Source organism: Haplochromis burtoni, unplaced genomic scaffold (assembly GCF_018398535.1).
Source record: "Haplochromis burtoni strain Fernald_Lab_line unplaced genomic scaffold, NCSU_Asbu1 Contig_32, whole genome shotgun sequence".
NCBI classification, from domain to species: domain Eukaryota; kingdom Metazoa; phylum Chordata; class Actinopteri; order Cichliformes; family Cichlidae; genus Haplochromis; species Haplochromis burtoni.
The window spans coordinates 2757507-2780093 of record NW_024582393.1 but is presented as its reverse complement, the minus strand read 5'-3'; the positions used below and the strand labels follow the sequence as shown (position 1 = coordinate 2780093).

The 22587-nt window shown below is 39.8% G+C and overlaps 2 protein-coding genes across 4 annotated transcripts; both read left to right on the top strand.

The window, feature by feature from the left end:
- Positions 1-1322: 1322 nt before the first annotated feature.
- On the top strand, positions 1323-3873 carry LOC102311945 (globoside alpha-1,3-N-acetylgalactosaminyltransferase 1). Of its 3 annotated transcripts, none has more exons than XM_005918666.3 (3): positions 1323-1660; positions 1935-2000; positions 2285-3873. In XM_005918666.3, the coding sequence occupies exons 1-3, from the start codon at positions 1627-1629 to the stop codon at positions 3241-3243; spliced, it is 1059 nt and encodes a 352-aa protein (XP_005918728.1). In that variant the 5' UTR covers positions 1323-1626; the 3' UTR covers positions 3244-3873. The 3 variants fall into 3 exon arrangements, with proteins under 3 accessions (XP_005918728.1, XP_042075348.1, XP_005918729.1); XM_042219414.1 differs by having other exon boundaries at positions 1325-1411; XM_005918667.3 differs by having other exon boundaries at positions 1325-1660; positions 1938-2000.
- A 3589-nt stretch (positions 3874-7462) lies between these two features.
- ell2 (elongation factor for RNA polymerase II 2) lies at positions 7463-22496 on the top strand. Its single transcript, XM_005918668.3, has 12 exons — positions 7463-7709; positions 12755-12802; positions 13302-13426; positions 13541-13704; positions 16182-16441; positions 16708-16832; positions 17516-17594; positions 17692-18355; positions 18833-18905; positions 19450-19621; positions 20178-20222; positions 21320-22496. Exons 1-12 carry the CDS (start codon positions 7578-7580, stop codon positions 21434-21436), a joined length of 2004 nt encoding a protein of 667 aa, XP_005918730.1. The 5' UTR covers positions 7463-7577; the 3' UTR covers positions 21437-22496.
- The last annotated feature ends 91 nt before the right edge of the window (positions 22497-22587 follow it).

Here is a 22587-nt window from a genome sequence, read left to right as displayed (position 1 = left end):
AGATAAGTTTCCCAATAGATAATCAAGTCCAGATTATACTTTATGAAATCTAGAAATCAACATTATTGAACACATGAATCACAATTTCAAGGAGGCACTAAAAGCACTGAATTTATTGCCATGTGATTGCGTGCAGCTGAATAACTGTTGAGTGTACGACTACATTGATATTTTGTCCAGAAAGACAAGCAGTGGGTGCAGATTAACCAGCGGATGCACTTTGGATTTTTCTGAAAAGCTTCTCTTTTTGAGGCTCAAAATGAACATTCATATTTTTCTTAATGGAAGTAAATTTAAGCCATACAATGCTAACACTCACTTAGCCATGTTCTGTAAAGAACAGTATTGCTATTTATAGAACATGACTAAATCTGCTGTTTAATCCACAAACCTTCTAAAACCTTCCAATAGTTGATTTATCAATTTATTTTCATATAATTGTGGTTTCCTGAGACTAGAGACTCTGGAATCCTCTAGCTTGACTTTTGGCACTAGAACTTGCATAAGCAGCTTTTACATTAAAAACTGGTAGAGGCATTTATGATACCCAGAAAATAAATAACTAAAATAAATTAGTGTAGTGTTGCTTAGTCTTCTGTGATCCTGAACTTATAAGTGATCATATCTCAGTGTAGGGACCAAAGCCCTGCATTGACACCTCACTATGAAATTACAACTTGCTGAGAATAGAAAATCTGAAGGAAATGAGATTTCCATGCACTGTCTGTCTAAAATCTACAATTTCTTTTAAATTAAATAGAAGTACTAATTGTCCTAATAAGTTCTATTTTGTTAATTTGCACTGAAATGGGGCCACTGAGCTGCATATGTACACTGTCCAGATGTGTTTTAAACCTCATAAACATGCATTAAACCCATAAACATTCAAATATTTGCTTCAGTTACTTTATAATGTGAGAGTGACAATGTTTTGTCTTATTGTATGATACTTGTTGCAACAATGCAACAAGCAGTTAGAGCAGCTTCTGTCACAGGATTTGATATTGAATAGTGCCACCTTGTGGAGCAGCAGGAGAAAGGATAAGGAAAAAATGCCTGATGCCTGCTGTATGACTTATCTGTGCAAATCTTGAGATTTAAAAATGAATTTGAGGAAGTTGTCCTTCTATTTTGAGTATCCTGTACTGTCTAAACAGAGGGGAAGAAGGAAAGAAGAGTGGGTGTAACACTACCTGTTAATGGTTTTCTTGCCCTGTTATGTCTTACTGACGGTACAGCAACGACAAACTACCTCGGCCACACAAACAAAAACTGTTATGTCTTACTCTCCTCCCCTCATCTCCTCCCATTTCCCTCTTTTCCCTTCACATCTGGCTACTTTGGTTTTTCTCCAGAAGTGAATACTGCAAAAAGCCTGAAGAAGAATGTGAGAGGGGGGAGATGAAGAAAGGTATGTGAAGAAAAGGGAGAGGAAAATATTATAAACGCAGCGAGAGAAAAATACAAACCATAGGAAAGATGTGGGAAAACTGACCCCGAAAAAAAATCCTGGTGGAAAAACAGTGAGTTAAACAGTAGATTTCCAGGAAGAGACAGAGTGAGCAACAGAGAAACACAAACAGAGGAGCAGAAAAATAGTGCCTTCGGGAACCAGCAGGTCACAGTATGGCACTGTTCCCTTTCTGCAAGGCGTCATCAGGTTAGTGCAATATCTATGACCACTGCTCCACCTCTTCGACTGATGTCAAATCTGGTTGTTTACGCCTGATTGATTTGTGCTGTATTTATGTACGCTAAAACTGGATTACTTTTAAGATGAAGAGACTCACATTGAATCAAGCAGAAAGAAGAGCAGACATAAAAAACTTGCAGTTTTTTAAACCTATCATGCGATACAAAAAAATGTTAGTTTTATCTCGTGCAGTCCCATGTAATGTCAGTCTTTCTTTGCATCTGTGTGTTTGCCTTTCAAGCAGGACCAATCAGAGTGAGCAGAATACAACTAGTCCTGTGCTGTTTTCTCCTGTCTCTTATCATATGTAAGTGTACAGAATAATGTGTTCTGCTCTACCCCTTTGTGTCACTGCATACACCTAGAAGAGTACACAGTAAAAAACCTCAGCTGAGTCATGTGCTCAGTAAAACACACGCTTTTAATTAATTTCCACAGAAAAATATTTATTTTTTTGCTTTTGGCTTCACTTGGGACAGATTGCTATGAATCATCTCCTCTAAATATTTTGCGCATAGTACAAGTTGCAAAGTAGAAGTATATAAGATCAGTTTGCACTGCACAAATAAGCGTCTGGTGTTTCCTCCTCAGACTACCTTCATGGCAGCAGAGCTGCTGCCAGAGTGCACCCAGCTCACCCTATATTTCATCCCTTGGAAATGGACAGGGGGAGAAAAGTGACAGACATGGAGGTGCTCAAGGGAGCAGAATCGCAGACTCCTGCAGAGACACCATGGGGTGCTCCCTTGGTGTGGGGTGACAGCCGCCACTCGGCATCGTGCAGGGCTAAATTTGCACAACGGGAAATGCGCATAGGTCTGCTGGTCTTGGTGGTGGGGACTTATGCCCAGTTCATCAGGCGTTTCCTGTACTCGGCTGAAACCTACTTTCTTCCTGGTCAAGTAGTCACATACTACATCCTCACAGATAATCCCCGCTCTCTGGATCCTCCCGTCAAGCTGGGGCCTGAACGAGAGATGAAGGTGGTTCCTACTGTCGAGGTGCCCGGGTGGGAAAGGCTGGCTCATCGTCGAATGACCCTTCTTGGTGATGCCATCCAAAAATCAATTGACAGTGAGACTGATTACATCTTCTGTGCTGATGTTGACCAGGAGTTTGTTGCTCCTGTTAGAGCGGAAATCCTTGGAGACCTGGTGGCTACACTGCACCCAGAACTCTATGGGATGCCAAGAAATGCTTTCCCTTATGAGGATGATGAAGGCTCATCAGCTTACGTGGAGGAGGATGAAGGAGACTTTTACTACACCTCTGAGTTTTACGGCGGGGCGGTATCTGAGATGTACAAACTTGCTCGCGCTTGTTCTTTGCTCATTCTTCAGGACCACGCTGATGGGATAACAGCCAGGGGCCTAGAGGAGAGCTACCTGAACCGATACCTGATTGACCAGAGGCCGACCTGCGTGCTGTCCCCAGAGTACAGCTGGTGGGATTCTGACCTGTCTGCTCAAGTGCCTGTACATAGGCTGCTGTCCTTGGGAAGGCAATGTGAGTCTTATAATGATAAGCAGAGAGAAGAACACAAATGTTGATTTTTTTTTTTTAATGAAAAAAAAGACCCATAAATCTACACAGAGGACTGTTTCTATTGTTATATCTGACTGTGCTGTTATGACAGGACAGATGATGGAAAGAAAAGATAACGGAGGGGCACATACTGCAGTTAACGTCACAATTTCCATTTAACTGTTTGTTCTATAGGCCAATAAATGCAGCCTGCAATCACACCAGAGCAAACTGCGCAATCTGCACTGAATTAAAGATCCATTTGGGGGAACGATCCCCTGCACCTCCTATCTCTGCCAGAGCAGACAAAAAGAAATTGACCTGTCTCTTTAAAAGGAAAGTCCTGTCTACTCCATTAATGTCAGCCTCAGAGATACTGCTCCATTGGCTTTGTGGTCAGCAGCGATAAGAGTCAACAGAGTAAGTGCACTCTTTTCCCCACAGTGGCCAATCATTAACTAGAAGAGCTGCTGTTTCAAGGTTTTTAAAGACCAGGTGGCTGAAAATGGACGCAACAGGATGCTGTCTGCCCAGATTGCACGTGTCTAAATTTGAGCTTTGTCAGAGTAAATGTTTTTGAAAATGTTTCAGGATGTACTGAATAGTTTCCACTATAAGCTGTTTTATGACTTGGAGTAAAAAGCAAACTCAAACGACCTGATGGTGGTTGTTTTGTGTTGTCTGTGCCTTGGCCTTTCTCGCTCTCTCTCATACACACACACACACACACACACACACACACACACACACACACACACACACACACGCGCACAAACATACACCCACATTCTCACTTTGCTTTCTTTTCCATGTGTGCTGTGTTTTAATGGGAGGCTTAAACAGCAGCAGATGTTTTCTTCTCACTGCCAACAGAATCTGTCCTCGGGGCCAGACCGCCACGTGGAGTGAAGTTGAAGGTGGATTTCAAATAATCCTGCAATACAAGCCATCACGGCTTGCTACCTGCATGTTTTTTGACTCATTACTGGTATTCAAATTGGAACAGAATTACTCAGTGGACTTTCTGTCTCATAACACCCTGCTTTCACATATCGACAAATGCACAGAACACAAAGTGATTTCCGTGTGCAGAGTTCCTCAACATCTGGGGCTAGTTTCACTAAGACAGACTGACTGTGCCTTACATCTAAGTAGTCAAATTGATGTACTGAGAAAAAAAAACATCTTGAGTATTTTTTTTATCTTTTTTGAAGCCACTATCACTGTGGCTGTTACAATGGAAACCTATTTCTTCTTTGGCTATAAAAAGGGGAAAAGACATGGATTTTATGAATCTGTATTTCTTTAATTAGATCATGAGTCACCAGAACTATAGATCAGCCTGTGAAACCACTCCCTTGCTTTGAACACCTGCTTTGAAAACCTTTGTTACCAACAGTATAAAGGGTATGTTGCTTAGTTTACCTTTATTCTGTCAGTCTGATCCATGATCAGTGCCCCTTTTTCATTCCACTATGCAAAGCAGGTTAAAGCAGGTTTAGTGGTGGTCAAAGAGAGCATATTTCCAGGAGCAGCATAACCTAAAGCAAAAAAGAGACAACACAGAAATCAGTGATGTGAGAAGATATTAATCTGAATATCAAATCTTACTTTGCTGACAGATAAATCTGTTGTGCTGGATGAATAGGACAAGGGTGATTCCTTCAATTCTTATTATATAGAATAGGGTTCAAACTCATATACTTCCTTGAGTGGGCTATACACAAATGCAAAATTACCTGTTGAAATGTTAAAGAGTCATCAGTGGCTTGAATTTCTTTGGCTTCCCTTATTTCAATGTAAAACAGGCTTTGATCAGTTATCTCTAAAATGACTTTGGTGAGTGGCTTAATGGTGAAGTATGAGGTTACTCTTGCTGTATACCATTCCTGCACATTTTTATTGCAGGGATAGCCTGGGAAGTGTGCATAAATAATAATAATAATGGATTGCATTTACAGAGCACTTTTCGAGAACCTCAAAGCGCTGTACAATTCCATTATTCATTCATTCTCACATTCACACACTGGTGGAGGCAAGCTACAGTTGTAGCCACGTCTGCCCTTATTAAATAAATAAATAAATATTATTTATTTATTTAAAGACTAAATAAATAAATAATACAGCTAAATAATTGACATGTGTGATTTGGTATCCACATTGTATCCACATAAACAGACATGTGAAACCAAGAGGCCGTTTGAAGCCTACAGCTCACCCCACCTACACGTGTCTGTGCTAAAGGAGAAATCTTGAAGCATCTGGATAAAATCCAGTCCAGGATGTTGCTGTGAGGCACTGTACCTCTGCCTGCCTATTAGTCTCAACAGTTCACTGAAGAAGTAAGTTAAAGTGTTGGAGAACACCGGTGATGATGGTGCAACAAAATCTTTCACATATAAAAATTAGAGCTTTAACAGCTTAGGTCTCCAGGTGGAGAAATACTTCATTTTGTTGAAATGATATTCCAACAGGCCGAGGCAAGTTATACATGATGTCGAAGAGCATCACACTAACCAGCAGCTGGAGAATGAACAAGCTTGCAGTTTATGTGATCAATTTGCTTCTCTGCAACAAAAGCGGTTGATACTTTTATATGCAGCTTTTTAAAGAAAACACTTGTCCACACTATTGGCAGTGTTTATAGAAAGTGTGATAAATAGTTCCAAGCACTAACAATATTGCACTACTTCTTAAAATATAACCACAGACACAACAGCATGACAGAAGCTGATACTTCTCGTTCACATTAATGTATATGAAAACTCTGTGGAGTTTAATGTGTGTTAACATGCTGGATGGAGTTTTCTTCATTATTGATATAGTAAAAGAACATGTAAGAAGGAGTATTCAAAGGCTGAGGAATCATACCTCTAAATGTAAACCCTTTGATCTAAGTAGAATAAGTGCATCTTCATCACTCTTCAGACTCCACTCACTAAAACCTCTGGCATCAAAACTGAAGCCTGACTGGTCAAATCATGCATTCATTAATATCAACACTCAGCTCAGTTTAAACTGTTTTTGTGCTCCAGGTAACAAACTTAAGCATCACGTGTTTAATGTTTAACCTGAAAACAATGGGTGTGTAATTTTTAGGTATTCCTAAGCTTCTACCAGGCGACACTTGACACCTCTGTAAACACAGAAGCTTTAAAATCAAGGAGTCCTATCTTTGTTTAATTGTTTGCACACCAGGCAACCAATCAGATAAAGTAGAGCACGACTTGAGTTGAAACGACCTCACACTTCATATTTGCATGTATTTGATCCAAGAGAAGCCACAGAACAGGTTATGTAATGCTTATGAAGTACAGCTTTCCTCCCAGCCAGGGTTGTGTTTCACTATTGTCAAGCAGATAAAGGTAGCTTACAGTCAGTGGTATTAATGAGCACACTGTTGAAATCATGTTTAAATAAACTTTATATGTGCATATGTTTTCTAGAGAAATGAAAAGAGTTACTTTGTCAGTGCGCTGATGTATAAGTTCTCAATATGTTTGTGCATGTGTGTGTTTGTGTGTGGGCATGCATGCAAGTGTGTGTAACTACTCAAGGGGAAGGGTGGGGTAAAGAGCCATGATAATCTGCTTGATTCACACAAGCCTTTCCCCACCCTGCCTGGGGCTAAGCCAATAATCACCATTCCAGGGGACTGACACTGGGAGATAGTCGTCCAGCTTACAGGGGGGTGAAAACTTGTGCTGATGTTATCTTATATGCCATATCATTAAAGGCACCATATAAAATACTATCAAGCTATAGGCCAGTATGGGTGTTTATAGTTCAGAGAGGTCCAAAAGTAACTGAAATTCAGGATAACAGTTGTAAAAAACTTATTTGAAAGGAAAGGTACTTGTTGTAGACTGTATGTTGCTCCAGCAGCTACCTTTCACAGTTTCGGCAGGTTAGAATCAGTTTCACCGTGTCAGCAAAACACAGCAGGCAGAGGAAGAATGCGCAGCTGAAAGAGGTTATTGGCTTACACAGAAGGGGAACTACTAACTAGTAATTTCTCCTCTTATAGTAATAAGTAACTCCTGCAGTCTCGTTTTATTAAACACATAGCAAGATACAGCTGTGAATTAGGCTGCTAATCATATCTAAGTTATAGAAGAAATACTTAATATATTATTAATGCCCAAAAGTCTTAAAAAAACATATATCTTTATGACGTACTTAAAAGTCGCTGTGGTAAAAGTTGAAGAAGGAAAAAATAGCAAGCTGACAAGTGAAGACATACAGAGGTGTGAGTCCTGAGGGCAGTAAGCGTAATCCCTCCCCGTCAGAGTGCGAACAGTGAGTTTGGACTGCTAAATGCTCCAGCCTTCAGAGGGACGATGGTGGAGGGCTGGTAAAGATGGCGGCGCTCTCCGTGGATGGGAGATACGGATTAAATTGTGGCCAACAAAGCGCAGAAAGAGTCACTGTATTACATGTAAAGTTAACCGAGACAGCACTGAGGGCGATAGAGACCTACCAAAACTGTACGGTGAGTAAAACGCCGTGTATTTCAAGAATAAGGACTCAAACTGACACTGCTCGGATCAGCTAGGAAGTCCCAACTGCCACGCATAGCTAAAAGCTACAAAGTTAGCTAAGCTGTTGACAGAGCGAGTTTCAGCTGGGTTTTTTGATCACATTAGTTGGGTGTCGTGAAAGTAATCAACGGCAGAAGATAAATGAGACATTGGTCTTATATTCTAGCCAGGTTTTACGAACTGACAAATATGATTTAACGTAAAAACCTGTTGGTTGAGCTGGACGCTGATTAGCTAACGCTAGCTCTACGTTATTATGTTGTGCTGACCAACCTAGTCCATTTTTTTTCTTGCCAAACTAATGTTGCTTACCAAATTAGGAAAGTGGTAGGCTCATATCGACGAATACACTAGACAAGCTTCATGAGCATAGCGTTTTAACATTAAAATATTAAATTTTTTTCGACGTTATATATTAAGAGCAGGAATGGAAACATAGCAATAAATGAGTGATAATCTAACTTTGATCACAGGTTCGTGCCGTTTTTGTCGATGACTGGTTAGCTTGCCATATGTTTAGATTTAGCCAGCTGGCAAAACCTAACAAAAACCTGGCAGGGATATGGAGCTCCTAGTCAGGCTCGCCCTTTTTTAACTGTTTAACTTTGTTATAATCTGTTGCAGTCCAACACTAGCTAGAGATACAACTGAGCAAGCATCTCCAAGGTTTTCATAGGACAAATATTTATTTATTGAGTTTCTTTCTTTCTCTTTCTTAATTCATTTAATATATATATATTTTTCTAGTTGGCATCAAGCTTCACTGAGAAGAATGAGCCAGCATTTATAAATATGTCTAATACAAGACCTTAAAAAAATGAAAGGAAAGCAAGAAGAACAGCTTATTTTTGTCCTTTTCTTTTTTCTTTCTTTTTGCATTAATGTAATGTATTACCATACTCTTTCTGAACTAATTCAAGCCAGTGTGCTGTAACACAAAGTAGTGCTTTTAAAACTACTGTTTGCTCTGGATCACTGCATGCCTGTGCCGATTAAATATAACTTGTTAATCTTGAACCGTACGAATGGTGTAATCTTGTTGAGGTGAATGCAGGTGGACTAATCTGAACCTCTGCAGTCTTGAATAAGGAGGCCTAAAGCCAGGTTACCTGACTTTTCTCTTCCAACAACAACGCTGTTACGTAACACACTGGCCAGGTCTAGGTCTCCACTCAGGGATGATACATTATAGCTTGCTAGTAGGCTAGTGTGCTGAGGTTTCTGAGACTTTATCATTTTATTGCATATACACTTACAGATGATGGTTCCAATGCCAGAGAGATTGTCGAACGGAAGAGCCATAGAAGTTCCGTAGTGTGAAGGTATTTCGGCTATTTCAAGCAGAGATGGGCAGTAACGCGTTACTGTAATCTGATTACTTTTTTCAAGTAACGAGTAAAGTAAGGGATTACTATTGCAAAAACGGTAATTAGATTACCGTTACTTTCCCGTAGGAACGCTGCGTTACTTACTAAACCGTGAATTTTTTTTTTTGCGAGAATGTCTCAGACAGTGACGTAAGCGAGTGCGACGTTGTGACAACAGCTGTGTGCAGATCAACAATGGATCACATATCGATTTGGGAGAGAGTATGAGCGTGCAGCGTTTAAAGCGTGGAAGTACTGACCTTACTTTGAGTTTGATTCCATAAAAAGTGACAAAAACATTAGCGTCCATTGTGCGTGGGAAGAAAACTTCTTTTTACAGCGAAAAAAACCCCTAAACTTCCAAGCAAGCACCGAGTGCGCAACGACGTAATGGGAAACTCACAGAGAAAGTCGCGGATTCTTCAACTGACCGCGGCACACCTGCACCAGGGTAAACCTCCGCCTACCGCAGTCCTGCTTTACAGGTGAAAATAGAGCAACAGGACCGCTGAGTCTTTGACTTTATTTATTTTCTGCTGTGTTTTACTTGCATCTATTTGAAAGAGTGAGTGTAAACACAAAAAATATTTTATTTTATGTGCTGGAATGTGCAGAAAATAGGTTTAAATGTTAAACTAATTTTTCAAGTCAGAGAATGTTGCATATAATTAAATTTTTGCTTGATGCATAAAGTTAAAAGATTAAAACTAATAAAACAAGTTAAAAAAAGAGACTTTTCCATTTGATTACATTTTGTATGATGGATTATGAGAAAAAGTAGAATTGGGCTGAAAGATCTATCGCTTTCCAGGTTGTAAATCGTGTTTTTAAAAAGTAACTAAGTAATTAATTACTTTTGAAAATAAGTAATCAGTAAAGTAACGGGATTACTTTTTGGGGAAGTAATCAGTAATTAGTTACTGATTACTTTTTTCAAGTAATTGAACACTATTTCAAGTCTGACAAAAAACAGAGTAGCGTGCACTGTAAATTGTGCCGAAAGCAAGTCTGGAAATACAATAAACTGGTGCATGCGCTACGTCCACACGTACCCGGGTATTTTTGAAAACGCAGATTTTTCTATGCGTTTGCACCTTTCGTCCACACGTAAACGGCGTTTTTGGTCACTGAAAACGAAGATTTTTGAAAACTCCGTTTTTGCATTTACGTGTGGACTAGAAAAACGGAGAAAACGCAGCGTCAAAGGTGTGCGCATTTTTTGACGTCACACTGTGCGCCACGTTATTGTTTCGGTGAAATGAATTTCTACAATACTGTTACTGTTAATTCTACTCTCTGCAGTGTTTAAATGCTTACATATACACACAGTTACTGTCCCTCCACACATACGACTCGGTTCTGCTTCTATGCCCCAGCTTTGTTTACTTTTTCCCACCGAGGCTTCTAGACTTCTGATTGGCCAACATTTCTGCACGGTTAGGAATCTAGCGCCACCTGCTGCTTTGGCATGTTCATAGCAGCGTTTTCCTTCATTTCTCCCTTTATGTGTGGACGGGATTATTTTTTAAAACGAAAACGGAAAATCTCCGTTTTCAAAAATACCCGTGTACGTGTGGACGTAGCCTCAGTCTCTGACTGGAAGCGCTAATTCGTCATTCGGCTTTTGTCAGACTAAAGTAACTGTTAAAACTGTTTGAAAAGCTCAGCTATACAACAAGGAGAGATTGAGAATTTCCTTTTAGTTCTCAGTTTATTTGATATTGACAAAAGTTAGTCAGTTTTGTCTGTTCTTCTGTAAAACAAACTAAGATTTATTTTTAGAATTAATATTTTGTTTCTAAGTGGAATTGACAATTTAGTCTGTTTCGTTTGTTCTATTTTGAAACTTAAACGCTTTAGCGGCTGCCTTTTGTGTAGTTTGCAATATTTGCCTTTATTTATCTGAAAAAGTCTCATGTTCCTTAAGTACATCTACCCTGTTGAACTTATTATGGGAAATAAATATTTAAATAAAAACAAGCTGCTGATTATTTCACATTTTACTTGTGAGCAACGGCACATTTAAATCTTACAAATATAGTTATTTGGCTTATATCGTGATAGATATCGTTATCGCCTGAAATGAAAAAAACATATCGTGATATGAAAAAATCTTATATCTCCCAGCTCTACATTTACCTGTCCGTCTGCCAGCCACACATTGTATACATTCTTGTATGATAAGCTTTGGCTTATTGTCAGCCCCATGAGAATTCCTCTTGCAAATATGTGTTTATAAAATGTGGATATAAAGCAAAATCCAAAATGATTATTCACACGGTTTTGTGACAGCTAGCAGGCTGCGTTATCACTTAGTTGAGGGAATTCTTTTGTGACAGCCCGTGCTACAACCTTATTGGATGTGGTAATGTTGGTCTGTTCTCTGCACTGAACAGCAGCCTGCAATCTCTTGCTGACTGAGCAGCCAAAAACTGCCTGCTTTTTGTTTCTCTCTCCCTCTCGGTAATGTGTGCTGTAGCTAACCCAGTCATCGAACTCTGGAAGCCGGCTATCTTTGTCTTTCTGTGGTGATGTGAAATGTGATCAGAACGGTGCGAGTGGGGGGAGGAGGGAGTATGGCTTGGAGTAGCACAGCTTTTACAACAATGACATATTTATTTCAATGTTTAAAAAAAAAAAAGTGCCCATTTTATCCAGTCACCTACTTCTTGAGTCGCTTTAGGAAGACTCAGCAACGTGGAGAATCTGTTGTTAATAAAATGCGCATACCTCCCACTCAGACTAGTTCACAAGTCTAGCTGACTGGTTCTTCTGTGTACTTAAGCCGGGTGAAGAAACTGGGAGTCATGTGCTTCTCCCAGTTTATTGTATACCGCTGAAGAGCAGCCACTCTTATTACTTCTTATTTCAAGTAAATTATGTGGTTTGTTTTTAGTGTCAAAACATATCATTTCATTTATATAGCGCCTCTCTCTCTCTCTTTCTCTCTCTTTAAGTGGCTCGCTGAGCATTATATGCTGCAAATCACCCATGGCTTCAGAAAAAAACATGCAAGCTGTCCATACAAGGAAAGCTGCAATAATTGGGTGACTGTTTAAATAGCTCTGGCCAGACCGATGTGCCATATAGCACTTTGAGCTTTGGAAATGTGAGGCTTCACACTATTTGTCTGATAATTTACTGACCAAACAACCAGTTGGTTAATTGGTGAAATAATCTGAAGATCAGCAGCAGCACTGCATCAGACACAGCGCTGTTAACAAGTTCCCAGTTGCGTGATTGACAGGGATTATCTTTGCTGTGCTGCCTCTTCATTTTTTCTCTTTTGCATCATGAATACTGATTATGACCTAGTTACTTGCTCTCCCACAGACAAAGAAGGCACGTGCTCGTCAGATATCAGCTGGCTGTCAGCTATAGTCCTAGCAGCATGTTTTTAAATGTAGCCTTTAAACAAACATGCAGAGCAAGTGGTTAAGCGTTCAGCATTTGTCTGCATTATGATGGAAGCATGTGTTATAGGAGGACTGGGAGTAAAGTGTAGTGTAGATTCTAGGCCTTTTATTTTCTGTTTTTTGTTTTGTTTTGTTTTTTAAATGCTTATTTATGTCTGTATATATTTTTTGTTTCAGGGGTTAAAGTATGTGTGTGTTTCCCCTTATTTGCAGAATGTTCCTTCTCTGCGGCCAACGATACAGTTCAAGGGACTACAAGGGGTAAGTCCAACAAGGAAAACAAAAAACCTGGTTGTATTTTAGGTTGTGAGTCTTGCATTAACTGATAAAAATAAGCTTGCCAGTTGTATTCATTGATCCTAAAATCAGTAAAACCACTTAACAATTTCTGGCATTAACTCATTTTAGCACTTGTAATAAAATATAAATTCAATACAAAATGGCCAATTTAATGATTTTAATGATTCAAACGGAATTGTTTATAAAGCAAGATCATTTCTTTTTTTCTTTTTTTAATGTGTGTTTTCCTCTGATGTTCCTCACGATAAAATATCAAGTTAATAATTGGTTCATATATATTTTTGTATGATGTATGTACTCCATAATGACATGGCTCACCTCCCATTAGATAATAAGAACTTGGGTTGTCCTGTTTCCTCGTAACTCTTAAATTGTTCACATCATCCTCTATAGCTCTACTGCTGAATACACTGTTATACTGTTTGTGTTATACTTAATATGTATGTGAATTATTTGACAGCGCATTAAGATTCCCAAGAGTGACTCTTCTTCAGACGCCTTCCACAATTTTGAATTCTATCTGTCTAATGTGGGCAAGGACAACCCTCAGGGAAGCTTCGAGTGCATCCATCAGTATGCGTCGAGGTAGTGTTAATCGCTGGTCAGCTGAATCAACTGTTACTTTCTTACCACACGTTGCTGGAAGGTAATCCCTCTCTTGCATTACATTTCTCCCCCACACTCCCTCTTTGTCTCTAGCTCAGGGGCCTCACACCTGGCATTGTTGGCGACAGTACACGACAAGGTCACAGTGTGTGCCACCAATGACTCCTACCAGGTGACCCGGGAGCGCATGACCCAGGCTGTGGAGGACACACGAGAACGTGGGACCAAAGTCATCAAGCCTGGTGGTCAGTACAGAGGTAAGACCCTTCCTACAATCTCGCTTATTTCCCACTGCCGCAGTCAAAGGGCGGTGTGGATCCCACATGTCACCATGGCTTTACAACCCCTCTTCTCTCTTTTCAAACTCTGCCTCTTTTGAGAGCCTGAATAGGTGAAAGCTGACAGACTAACTCTATTCAAAGCCATTATTGCGACTGACTAAGCTATTTTGCCGTCTCAGTTTTTTCCAGATTAGGAGTCTGTCTGATAATGACAAATGGTGGCAGATAAAGCTAATGCTGTTTTAGTAATGCATAGCTTGCCACACAGTACACGTTTTACTTTTGTTTTATTGTGTTTAACATTTATCTTTTCAACAAATTATGTCTTCATGTTTTCCTTACACATGAGGGATGTATAGTTGTTACAGTGTTTTATATACAGATAGCTGTTGCTCTTAAACTTCCTGCATGTTTAGAATGACTGCTGGTACATGCAGCTAATCTAGGCTTACATTAGGTATTCCCTGCTTTTCAGATGTCTGACAACAAAAAAAGAATGCGTAAAATTCAAATACTTTGGCTTATGCAACGTTAAAAGATAGTTTGACTGATCACAGAGAGTTGATACTGAGCAATGTAACCAGACTGCATTCACAGGCCGCGCCTGGGTGGCAGCAAATTTAAGAAGACAACTTTGTTGTCTTCATCTTCTACAGTAATCAAGTATTTTAAATTTCACTATAACCCACGGTAAAGAGCTGTTGCCCTGTTCTGTATTTATTTTAAGTTTTCTGATCACTATCCTGATCTGAATTGTGATGAAATTTTGTTGCTTGCCAAAAAAGAAAAGGAGGGCAAAGTATATCTGTCCCATTTCACTATAGAAATCGCTACAAATCCCAGTTTGTGGTTTAAATGTCATTATTTTCACACATACAAGTAAGCATTTAAAAATGTACACTATTTACTGTAGATGTAGTCTAAAAGCCTTTTTTTTTTTCTTTTTTTTTTTTTCTGAGCCCTGGGGATATATTTGTATATTTGCATGTACTGTCACATAGAAACTGGGAATCGAGATGATGTACAGAAAAGGGGGTGGGTCAGTCGTTTGTAGCACCTGGTTTGAAGTAAGTATCATATTTACAGATGTGCCAGGGGCCTTTAGATTCTTGTTTTCGCAGGCTTTTTGTTTCAGATAGCAGCCTCTAACTTTCCCTAATCTTTGTCTGCCTTCTGCAGTCGCATTTAAAAGCAGTAACTCTTAATAAATGTACAGATGGTCTGTACAGAATATCTCTTTCTGAAGAAGAAAAATGTGATGCAAAAGCATTACGCCTGCTAGAATCTGTCACTGATCTCTGTCACTGTTTGCGAGTCTTTTTCCTTTTCTTTGACGAGGAGGGAGGGGAGGAGTTTTTGCTTTCTCTTCCTTTCCCTAACCTTAATCTTTTAAAGAGCTTTAGAATTTCATAATGACCATGAAGAAGTATACAGGGAAGTGTTGACACCATGATTAAGCACAATGCTCAGTAATAAGGTTTCTCTGGCTTTAACTTCAACACTTTAAAATGGGTTCTCTAAGCTGCTTAGTGTAGTTATGTAGTTTGGTATGGTCAGTTTTCTTGCCACATACACTTTCACTGGAAATGGCATTAACATCAGACCATATTGTCACTGGTTTCAAAAACTGAAATCGTGAATGTCACTGACATAACAAAAGCACTCATTGTGTCTCTTATATTCTGTGGTTACAGTTCCTAATGTCAGTTTGAAATAAGGTTTGACTTGAGCAGCTCAGCTTCTTTGGTCTTTCTACATGCCATTGACACTCTCACATGATTTCCTCTCAGAAAGGTTCAACCCATGTGTAGGTGACCAAATCCTGGTTAATGTCATTCACATACAGCAGTGGAGGATTTAGCCTACTGTAATCCATTAGTGAACACAGGTAAAAGAGTATTATGGTATAAATTGTAAAACTCGGTAAAAAAAAAAAAAAAAGAAAAAAAAAAAAAAAAAAAAAACATATATATATATATATATATATATATATATATATATATATATATATATATATATATATATATATATATATATAATTATATATATATATAATATATAAATATATATATATATAAATATAAATATACACATAAAATAAAGCCATGAAATTAATATACACACACACACACACACACACACACACACAACACACACACACACACACACATCCCCATCCCCAGTCCATAGGTCTGGCATAGATCCATTTAGCCTAAGCACATTGCCAGGATTGTAATACACTGGTGGAAACCCTGATCCATTTCTTTAAGCTCTCACTATTATAATCATTGGATCAGTCCTAATGTATGTGTAATGTAGATGCAATTGACACCCACTTTTAATAAGAGATGTTAATCAGAAGTTCTTATCTGTCGGCGTAAAAGAATCATCTGTGATGAGCCAGTCTGCAGAGAAGAGAAGTCGTAACTTTCCATTTTCCTTCTGTTTTGCAGGAAAGCAAGTACATATCCGTAAGCCTGCACTATCCACCCCAGAAGTGGTCCCAGAGCGTAAACGCTCCACACCCATCAACCCAGCCAACACTATTCGTAAGTGCCTTTCCAATAACCCTGTATCGCAGCGGCCGTTCAGAGACCGCATCATTCATCTGCTGGCACTCAGGCCCTACAAGAAGCTGGAAGTGCTAGCACGTTTGCAGCGTGACGGTATCAACCAGAAGGATCGCAACTCTTTGGGGACCGCCCTGCAGCAGGTATTTCCCAACAGGAGATTTAAATGCATGAGTTTGAACAGATTTGTCTGTTTATGAAGGCTAACAAGATTGTTGCTTGCAGATCTGCCTGATGAAATCCTGCTCACTTTATTAATGCTTCATTCATGAGAAATGAGACTGTTAGTCGTTGAACAGTATTTACATACACAGATGTTTAGCCAGCACAGGATGTACGAAGTATCTATACCAGTATTCCTGCTGCCACAACTTAACTTTGAAACTCTGTGTGTTTCTATGCAAATTAGGTGGCAAACCTGAATCCCAAAGACAATGCATATTCTCTGAAGGACTACATATACCGTGACGTCCAGCGAGACTGGCCTGGTTACTCAGAAGATGAGAAGTCTCAGATTGACCGGATCCTGACTCGGTACACAAGCAGCCAGTTCAGCTTTTTATTCTGATTAATTTTGAGTTGCCTTTGATTAAATTAAAAGCAGTCGATATATTGAAAGGAAATGTACAGAACGGTAGGATGTGAAATACAGAGCAGAGATCCTCATGCTTGAATAGAAGCATCAGTCATTCGGTCACATGGCAAGTGCCAAAATATAGCCTCAATTATGCTCCTAAATGGTCTCCTGCTTGCCTGTAGTGATAAAGCATTTGTTCTTTATGGTGTGTAATTGGGCTAACACTGTTTACACTTTAAGCAGAAGTGGTTTTACATACATGAGCACAGATTCCAAAAGAACGAATGAAACGCTGAAACTCGTGAGAGAGTGAAGAAAACACACTGTTCTGTTATCTTGGTGTGTGGCATAAGCCTGCAGTACATGCTATAGCTTCTATGAAAACATCGACACTGTTTAGACTAGCTTGTGGTACGGTTTATTTTGACATTAGCTACACTACAGATTTGTGTTTTAGAGCCATTTCTTCTCCTTCTTGTGTTGTGGCATTGGAAAAATGTAAATTAAGCCTCATGAATATGACCAATCCACATTTTTAGCAGGTCTTAGTGTAATGATGGTTGAAGGCTACCCTCTAAGTTGCCCTTTCTTGCCACTTAGACTGTTCCCCACTGATAACACTCTGTCTTTTCTTCAATAGCAAATTAGGTCTTCCTAATGAGATAACTGCAACCTCATCCAGTGGTTCTCCCAAAGACAGCGCTCCCACATCGCCTCAGGTACCTGAACAAAAATTCTCTAAAGCTCAACCCATGGTGTTATATGATTTTCAGACTAAATTCTGTGGTTGGTTTCGTTGGGGGGGGTTTTTGGCAGAAGCGTCAGCCAGACTTTGATTTCATTGATCCTTTGGCACCGAAGAAAGCCCGCATCTCCCACCTCAGTAATCGAGGGCCAGCTGCATCCTCCTCGGATCGCCTTGAGGACGAGGGCAGCCTCAGCTCTAAACGCTCATCCCTACCCTCCAATGTCACCTCAGGCCCTCCCACTCATCTCCCCATCTCATCCCACCCACCTGCCCCCTCTCACCAGCAGCCTAGCCCAGCTTCTAACACCAACTCACCAAGCACCCCAGAGGGCTGTGGCACCCAGGACCTGCCCGTGGACCAGAGTTCCTCCTGCAGAGATCCTTCACCCAAGTCCTTTTCGTCCAATAGATCCCTGCAGGATCGCTATCAGCATCCTAACCCCGGTCCCAGACCATCCCCCAGCCCTCCGCCTTGCACCTCACTCACAGTTACCTCCACTGTCATTTCTAGCCCTCCCTTGTCCAGCATCACCAGTAAGAAGGTTAAAAAGAAGTCTAAAAAGTACAAAGACAAGGATCGAGAAAGGGAGAAAGGGAAGCGAAAGGAAAGAGATGGCAGTAGTTCTCATGGTGTTGTGGAGCAGGCTGTAGAAAGTCATAGAGCCAAGAAGAGGCAGAGCCCTGATGAAGAGACCAGGAGACTTATCAGCAAAAGTTCTCACAAAGATCAAGGTGCGTTTCTGAATCTCTTGTATGGACCACTGAATCAGATACCTGCAGTTCTGGAAAATTTATGTTGTCACTTTAACTCAGAAAACAGGACAACAACCTTTACATTACAGGCTTCCATTTCTTTGCAGCAGCCTTTGCTTTTTCAGCAGCTGCACCACTGATTTTATGAGAAAAATGGGTTTGTCTTTTCCTATAAAAGCAGTGCATGTCTGTCCATCAGTACCTTTCGGTCCTGATTATATTGAATGAAAAATCCTGTGCTGTGGGTTAATGTCATCATGCAACAAACATTTACATTACTGTTGAAACATCAGGGATCAACTAAAAGAGACCTGTTCATATTCTTTACATCAGAACAAGATGGTTAAAAATAAAATCCTGTTGTTAGACAGTTTTCCATCACAGCAGCGGTGCTTATATTTAATGTTCATTATAAATTCTGCACTTAGATTCTTGCATATTGCTGTCTCTCCTCAGACTCTTCAGACAAAGAGAGGCCAGTCCAATCCACTGAATTTTCATCCAAAGTAGATACACCTGACTATATCCTGTAAGTAACTGTTATAATTCTAAAAGGGTCCATTATCAACAGTCTTTTTTTTCTTTTAACCTCTCAGGTTTCAGCTTTTTTTTTTCTTTTTTAATTTCCTCTTTTCTCAGCACAAATTGTGAAACAATTGCAAAAGAGGATGTTTTGAACAAACACAAGTGAAATAGAGTAGACAAGAATTAGGACACGTGAAATGCTGCTGTAAACACAGATGTGTTTCAGTGTGCATGCTAGTATTCTTTGTTCATTGCTGTACTAGGACTGTTTTGTACTTTCCACATCAGTGGTAATGAGTTCAGGGAATATCTTATCCGTAGCACATTTGAAATGGAGAAGTGCAACAGATGTTGAACTTCCCATATGTCTATAAATGGCATGACCTTTTCAAAGGTGCATTCAGAATAAATAAAGTTTGGAAAGAGCATGTTCATAGTCCAGTACTGGTATTGGTGTTGTCTGTAACAGCTCTTTCTGGATTGAAATTTCAAATTAAAACTTACTTTGTCACCACTTTAAAATGGATCTAATTTTCCTTTGTTTACAGGAAGTACACAGCATTGGTGTCCCTCGACCAGCGGCAAAGCTACAAGGACGATTTCAATGCGGAGTATGACGAGTACCGCCTGTTGCACGGACGCGTGGAGAACATCACCCGCCGCTTTACCCAGTTGGACGCCCAGTGTCGGAAGTTGGCCCCTGGCACCAAAGAGCATCAGGTCATATTGAAACTTTTTGCTTGGATACATTTTCGATGATGCTGGTATTGACTGCAGAAAGACCACAATCATAGAAATGTGACACAGGCTGTTCTCTCTCTTAATGTGTGTTTTAATCATTTTCTACATTATTATACATTTGTGGTCCTGTTGGCTGTGACAGAATATAATGAAGTCTTTGGCCTTTAACCATTCACAACTGGCTCTTTGTATACTGCTGTCAAACAAACAGGAGGCAGTAATGATGGACAGCTTATTCATAATCAACAAAAAGTAATAGTGTTGTCAAAGTTTCACAGCTGCTCCTCAATCCAGAGACACCTGCAACCAGCAGGCGACAGACATTTGTTTAGAGTGCTAATAGTTTCATTCTGTGCTTTGGTTCAGGGTCCTGCTTTTTGTCCCCAGCTATCAAAGCTTTTGTTTTTTATTTCCTTAAAGTAAATGTAGGTGGGTCAGTATTTCATTTATCTACAAAAAGTGAAAGAACACGTGTTTGTAATGTTTATACATGACGTCCATTGGGAACAACTAATGACTTTAATCATCTTTACAGAAGGTGCAAGAAGAAATAGTGAAAGAGTACAAAAAGATCAAACAAGTAAGTTACACAGGCTGTCATCATTTTAAGTCTTTGTGTGCATTTCTGCCTTTTCCCCTGATATAACCTAAAAACAATGTGAATTCTATAACCAAGTCTTTACTTTTTTGAATGTTTGTTGCATTAAGTTTGGCCAAAATGTTGTCACACTCCATAATCACGCTCATTCTTAAGATCTGAATTAGACACACTACGCATACATGTACTGGTGGCAGGGTGGTATGTGCACACCTGTGTAAATGACACAGTGTTTTAACTGATGTGAAAAGGTGCATTAACGTTAAATATTAAATCCTTCAAATATTAGTGCAGTATTGTTGCTTTATATTCCATGTGCATAAAAATTATTACATAATTGGACATATGCAGAAGCTCTTTCTGTCCTAAGACCATTCGGAACTGTGAACTTATTAGAGTTTAGAGCCTGATTATTTCTTTGACTCCTCTTTTGCATACCAATCAACTCAATATGGCTATAAAATGTATTAAAGCAGGCTAAATATGAATGGTCACAAATACCGGTAAGGAATGGCAGCTGTGAGAAAGTGCTGAAGTCATGACGGCATGCTGAGATAACTTAACTTCTGAGCAGGAAGACAAAGCACCTCCTCATGGATTTGTATAGGAATGTCAGGCATGTTTAGCTAGTGCAGTGCACCGTTTCCTTTTTGCTGTGTTTGTTCATGAACAAGGTGTCAAAGGAGAGCTTTCTGAAGCGAACTCTATCTGCCAATTCTTAACAAAAGTGCCTGAAGTATGCAGAGTAAAATCCGGATAAACTAGAATTGTGGTCAGTGAAACAAAACGGACAAATGTCCACAGTAAAGTTAAACATTTTAATCACAACTTTTAACCTTTTTAGTGTTTCTTGAAAGATGCCCTAAATGTCTCATAATCTGAAGTGCTCTGTAAGGAAGAGTGCATGCCACGATTGGTCAGAAAATAACAGAGCATTAGCAGGTTGACTTCTTTTATTTTAAGGATGAACAAAATGTGTAATTTGTTCTGCACTTTAAAAAATCAAACCAAGTGCAGCTGAACTGACATTTTCTTTTTTTTTTTTTCCCCTTTTTAAAAAATAAAATAAAATAAAATAGCACAGCCCCAACTACCACAAAGAGAAACTGCGCTGCGAGTACCTGCACAACAAGCTGGCCCACATCAAGCGGCTCATAGCTGATTTTGACCAGCGCAGAGCCCAGGCCTGGTCCTGAGGGCACAGTAGAGAACAGCTTCACTCATCAGTATTGAGAATGGAGGGTCAAACCAAGAGCATCTGTCCAGCTGTCTCTTAGCTATTGAGACCCCTTCAGTTGCTGCCTTCGCAACAGCTCCTTCCCCTACTTTCCTTACCATTTTTCCTTCTCCTGTTTTCTTGCTTCATTCCTCCTTTTCTTTTTGACCTTTGATTCCACAGGCTTCATTGGTGCCTGCAATCCTGCTTTTCGACTTTACCCATTAATCCTTTGCTTTTGCAGTATTTTTTTTTTCTTCTTCTTCTCCTGTGGATTTGACACCACTGGACCAGTGGAAGGGGCTGTCTGCATGTGTGAGCGGGTTTGTCTCTAACTTTTGAAGGACTTTCTCTTCAGACAAAAGTATTTTTGAGCATCAGATATAATATTAACATGTATTTAAGTAAAACAAAAAAGAGGGAGATCTATTTATTTTGTGACTCGTAGTGCAAAGTAAGAGTCTGCAAATGATATATTGTTTAATTTTGTTTTTTAAACAATGCAAAAAAAAAAATACCACAGGCCTTATGTGTTTTGACTTTGTGAAGCCATTTTGAACGCAGATCCATCTGTCATCTCATCTGACAAATATGCCTGTCTTGCCTCATTTCCTCTCATCACTTCAAACGGCAGTGGATAACCACACTTCAATAAATTGCTGCCGAAGCTGAATTTGAAGCTGAAGAGGAAGGAAATGAGACAGGAAGAAGAAATCACTTGAGCTGATTAAGAAGCAACAGTTTGTGTGCATGGGTTGTGAATTTAATTGCAATGATGAAATGGTGTTGAAGGTTGGCGTAAGCCAACCCCTCCCCCCACCCTGTCAGTAGGGGGCAGTATTTCCCACACCAAACAATATTTAATGTTCACAGTGCATTATGGATGCCTTAAGGTGTTTACATTCGGAAATGTCGAGCTGGGGCTTGGAGTCCACTGGCTGTACAAAGGAACTACAACTGCCTAGAAACAGGTCTCTGTGTGTGTGTGTGTGTGTGTGTGTGTGTGTGTGTGTGTGTGTGTGTGTGTGTGTGTGTGTGTGTGTGTGTGTGTGTGTTCCTGCCTGTGGCCATCTCCCTGTACAACGCATCCACTTAACACACTGTTTGCTGCTACAACGACACATGTTTCTT

What these genes read in the sequence shown, in the direction of transcription:
- LOC102311945 (XM_005918666.3), top strand. Translation starts at nt 1,627, where the DNA reads ATGGCACTGTTCCCTTTCTGCAAGGCGTCATCAG. An exon ending in TTTCTGCAAGGCGTCATCAG is followed by an intron (nt 1,661 to 1,934) that starts GTTAGTGCAATA and finishes TTGCCTTTCAAG; the next exon opens with CAGGACCAATCAGAGTGAGC. An exon ending in TCTCCTGTCTCTTATCATAT is followed by an intron (nt 2,001 to 2,284) that starts GTAAGTGTACAG and finishes TTTCCTCCTCAG; the next exon opens with ACTACCTTCATGGCAGCAGA.
- ell2 (XM_005918668.3), top strand. Translation starts at nt 7,578, where the DNA reads ATGGCGGCGCTCTCCGTGGATGGGAGATACGGATTAAATTGTGGCCAA. An exon ending in AAGTTCTCACAAAGATCAAG is followed by an intron (nt 18,356 to 18,832) that starts GTGCGTTTCTGA and finishes GTCTCTCCTCAG; the next exon opens with ACTCTTCAGACAAAGAGAGG. An exon ending in CTGGCACCAAAGAGCATCAG is followed by an intron (nt 19,622 to 20,177) that starts GTCATATTGAAA and finishes TCATCTTTACAG; the next exon opens with AAGGTGCAAGAAGAAATAGT.